Source organism: Thermothelomyces thermophilus, chromosome 1 (assembly GCF_000226095.1).
Source record: "Thermothelomyces thermophilus ATCC 42464 chromosome 1, complete sequence".
In the NCBI taxonomy this organism is placed as follows: Eukaryota; Fungi; Ascomycota; class Sordariomycetes; order Sordariales; family Chaetomiaceae; genus Thermothelomyces; species Thermothelomyces thermophilus.
The window spans coordinates 1679934-1684009 of NC_016472.1; the positions used below are offsets into that span (position 1 = coordinate 1679934).

The following is a 4076-nucleotide window of genomic DNA, read 5'->3' on the forward strand; positions in this document are numbered from 1 at the left end:
GTCCGAGACTGTCCGTGTCACTGCCCTTGTCTTCGTAGCTCGTAGCCGCTACTTTGATAACGTCCTTGATAGTTTCGTCGATAGCCGTAATTTCCTTTCTAGGGGCTGGTTTCCATTCTTTCTTCGGGCTCTAGCATTCTTACTTGTAGTGCCCTTTCTTTCTATAGTTATAGTAGGTAATATTGGACTTGTCTTTGGTCGTCTTCTTCTAGTCCTGCTTCTACGCTATATCTATATCTATAGCTCCGGGGTACGTCCTGTACGAGGTACTGACGTATACTCGCTTTTTCTTGTCGTTAGCCTTAACTATGGTTCCGTTTATTCGACCTCGTTTCTATTGCTCTTGTACGTAGAGTTGATCATTAATCCTAATAGCCTACGTGATGTATTTATCTAGAGTCTTAGGCTGATTATACTTATATAGCTTGTCCTTAACCTTTTCCTTTAGGCTATTATAGAACAATTACATTAACGCCTCATTATTAAGCTAAGACTTGAGCATGTCCTGTCTAAACTATATAGCGTAAGAGGCTACTAACTTAGTCTATTAGAGATTAGCAAGTCTTTCTTACATATAAATCTTCTTGTCTTTATCGCTAAAAACCTTCCGAAGCTCTTCTTCGAAACGGTTATAAGATCAGAAGACTGCCTATATAAATACGTCTCGATCGTCTTCGTCTTCCTCCATGAGATAGTCATTCCACGTAGGCTCGAACTATCTAAGTACCTTACCCTCTAGTCTCGTGGCTATGTAGAGGACTTTGGCTTTATCGTCTGGAAACTTGTTATCATTAAGCTAGAAGTAGGATCGGAGGTTTGTCAGGAATCCTGCGAGATCCTCCTTGGTTCCTCCGTATTTGCTAGGTAGTTCGATCTTGATGCGCTTCGCTTTGGCGCCCTCGAGTGCCTCGATTTTGGCGTAGGCCTCGTTAACTAACTTCTGCAAGTACTTTTCGCGGTTCTCGAGTTCCTTGATTCGAGCTTGAGCAGCCTTATCTCTCTGGTCTAACTCCTAGATCTGCTACTAGAGTTAACCAAGCTAAGCGAGCAGCTATTCGGCCGTGACGTTGGTAGCCATGTCGATGTCGAGGTCGAAGTCACCTCCGTTCTGAACTATGACAGAACAAAGGGAGTGGTAACAACGTGTGACGAACCTAACTTAGACTTCTTCTGAAAGGGTCTAGACGGAGGCGGGCTGAGCGTGACGAGCAGGCGGGTCGTCTGAGGGATTCGGTGAAGCCAAAGGGTTTATAACAACACTAGAGTTGTCTCTTATAGTAATTAGCAATGCTTGGTATAAGTACTGTAATTGTGATTGTTACCACTAGTAAACTCCTAGAGTCCACTATAACGAGTGACTATTTACATGTATATATATTCCTCCTGATCGCTTATAGCCTTCTTCGATCCTGTCCTTGGATCGCCTTTGGTAGCTAGCTATCCTCTGCTATCTTTCCCCTTTTGGCGATTGTTCGCCTGTGATAGCCTGCGCTCCCTAGCGATCCGTGTCAGCCTCGCTTCGTGCCCTTCTTGATTGGTGGCTTATTTAGCCTGCTGCACCCTACCGGGTCGCGGTATATAGTTGGCTCGTGACAAATATTATATCTTTATCATTGCCTATATCTATAATGCTAAATATGATTATTATAGTCTTCCCTACCATAGTAATGTTAATCAGTTTAGTCTCTCTATATACCTATTATGTCAGAAATGGCCCTTTGACTATACTATACTTTTGCTTCATTCTCTAGGGTATCCGTAGCTAATTTATAAATGTTAGCAAAATCAGGTTCATCTCTATTCTACTATCTACTAGTACAAGCATTTCGTGCTATCTCCATTATACTATTATCTATAGTCGCTTGTCTTACTACCGTCGTCCAAAGATTGCGGCGATTTCCTATATTTCTGCCGGGAGGTCTTAGTATAGTAGTCTCTTACGCCAGTCCCTCCTATACTACGCTACCACTCGCCATTACGCGGGCGTTAATGGTTTCCGGGCCCCTCGAAGGGCCTTGACCTGTTTCCTAGGTTAGTGCTGACCTCTCCAGTTATTCGGCTGATAGCAGCTTTGTCGATCATGCTTATTTCCGTAAGCCATTGGGTGCTTACGGCTTCCTACTATTAGGTCTGTTCTGCTTTCCGTCGTACGTGCCATAGCTTTATCTAAAGCTCCCGAATTTGCAATTTCTTTTTATCCGCGTAATAGAGGCAATCGTTACTCTAGCACGAGTCCTATATATCTTGTCCGGTTCCATAATACCTAGGCTAGGCTCGTCTTAGAACTATCATAATGCCTTCTAGACTCCAAGCTTTGATTTTCCAGAGCAATTCGGCCGCTCTGTTTCCTGTATCATAGACCCATTCCATAAGGCATAAGCTTTCGTCCTCATTTCCTTGTCGGGTTAGCTAGTAATTGTTTTCGAATTTGTCATGGAAGTGATATCGGCATTTGTATACCATATATTAGAACCAGGGCACTTGTATATATGCCTTATGTCGAGGGTATAGTCATGTAGCATTGCCTAGAAGGTATTAGAATTCTTTCCTGAATCCTTCCTATTATATATAGACCATAAGTACTCTAGTGCTAAGATAGGAGTATTTCTTCTAGTAACTTTCCTATATACGCTCGTCTTTCCTATAGTTCGCTTATATAAACTAGTATTCTAGGTTCTGTATATCGTTACTAAGTTACTAATCGTCAAGATACTCGGCATAGCTATCAGGCCTATTATATGTCACAGGCTATTCTCCTTTAATAGTTTCCACGATACGTCAGAGTTCCCTCATTTCGTCCCTCATTCTATCGCTCTACTAGGCAAGTCAAATCAAGCGCCTATCCCGTTCGCGTAGTTCCGTATTAAGTCGGAAAACTTCGTTACAGTACCATTCGATTCGTTCCTAGAGGAATAGAGCATTAGGTCTAGGTCTTTCGATTCCTTAGGTATCGGTTATCCACGATCTATCCCGCCTCTACGTAACTATAAGACCCTATTGCCTTAAGGCTAGGAGAATCGAAACTAGCAGTGTATATTCTCCTGCTATATCCTATTCGGCAAGACCTGTCTCTAGATCTATAGTAACTAGTTCGGAGTACGGTACTTGTTTGTCTTTACCGTTGCCATCGTATCTGAGACTATCCATATCACTATCCTTATCTTTGTAACTCGTAGCCGCTACTTTGATAACGTCCTTAGTAGTTTCGTTGATAGCCGCAATTTCCTTCCTAGGGGCTAGTTTCCATTCTTTCTTCGGGCTTCGGCATTCTCGCTTATAGTGTCCTTTCTTCCTATAGTTATAGTAGGTAACATTGGACTTGTCTTTGGCCGTCTTCTTCTGGTCTTGCTTCTACGCTATATCTATATCTATAGCTCTGGGGTATATCCCGTACAAGGTACTAACGTACGTTTGCTTTTTCTTGTCGTTAGCCTTAACTATAGTTCCGTTTATTTGACCTCGTTTCTGCTACTCTTATATATAGAGTTAATTATCAATCCTAATGGCCTATACGATATATTTATCTAGAGTCTTAGGTTGATTATACTTATATAGCTTGTCCTTAACCTTTTCCTTTAAGCCATTATAGAATAATTGCATTAATGCCTTATTATTAAGCTAAGACTTAAGTATGTCCTATCTAAACTATATAGCATAGGAGGCTACTAACTTAGTCTATCAGAGATTAGCAAGTCTTTCTTACGTATAAATCTTCTTATCTTTATCGCTAAAAACTTTCTAAAGCTCTTCTTTAAAACGGTCGTAAGATCGAAAGACTACCTACGTAAATACGTCTCGTTTGTCTTCGTCTTCCTTAGTAAGATAGTTATTCTACATAGGCTCGAACCATCTAAGTGCCTTACCCTCTAGTCTCGTAGCTACATAGAGGACTTTAGCTTTATCATCCAGAAACTTGTCGTCATTAAGCTAGAAGTAGGATCAGAGGTTTGTCAGGAATCCTACGAGATCCTCCTTAGTTCCTCTATATTTACTAGGTAGTTCGATCTTGATACACTTCGCTTTGGCGCCCTCGAGTGCCTCGATTTTGGCGTAGGCCTCGTTAACTAACTTCTGTA

The 4076-nt window shown here is 41.6% G+C and overlaps 1 protein-coding gene across 1 annotated transcript; it reads right to left on the bottom strand.

Moving 5' to 3' along the window:
- Positions 1–220: 220 nt before the first annotated feature.
- Positions 221–3618, bottom strand: MYCTH_41898 (uncharacterized protein; the record flags this gene model as incomplete). Its single annotated transcript, XM_003658644.1, has 3 exons — positions 221–334; positions 2223–2273; positions 3514–3618. Coding segments are annotated over 3 exons (270 nt in total), but the record flags the coding sequence as incomplete, so codon positions are not given.
- Between the last annotated feature and the right edge of the window lie 458 nt (positions 3619–4076).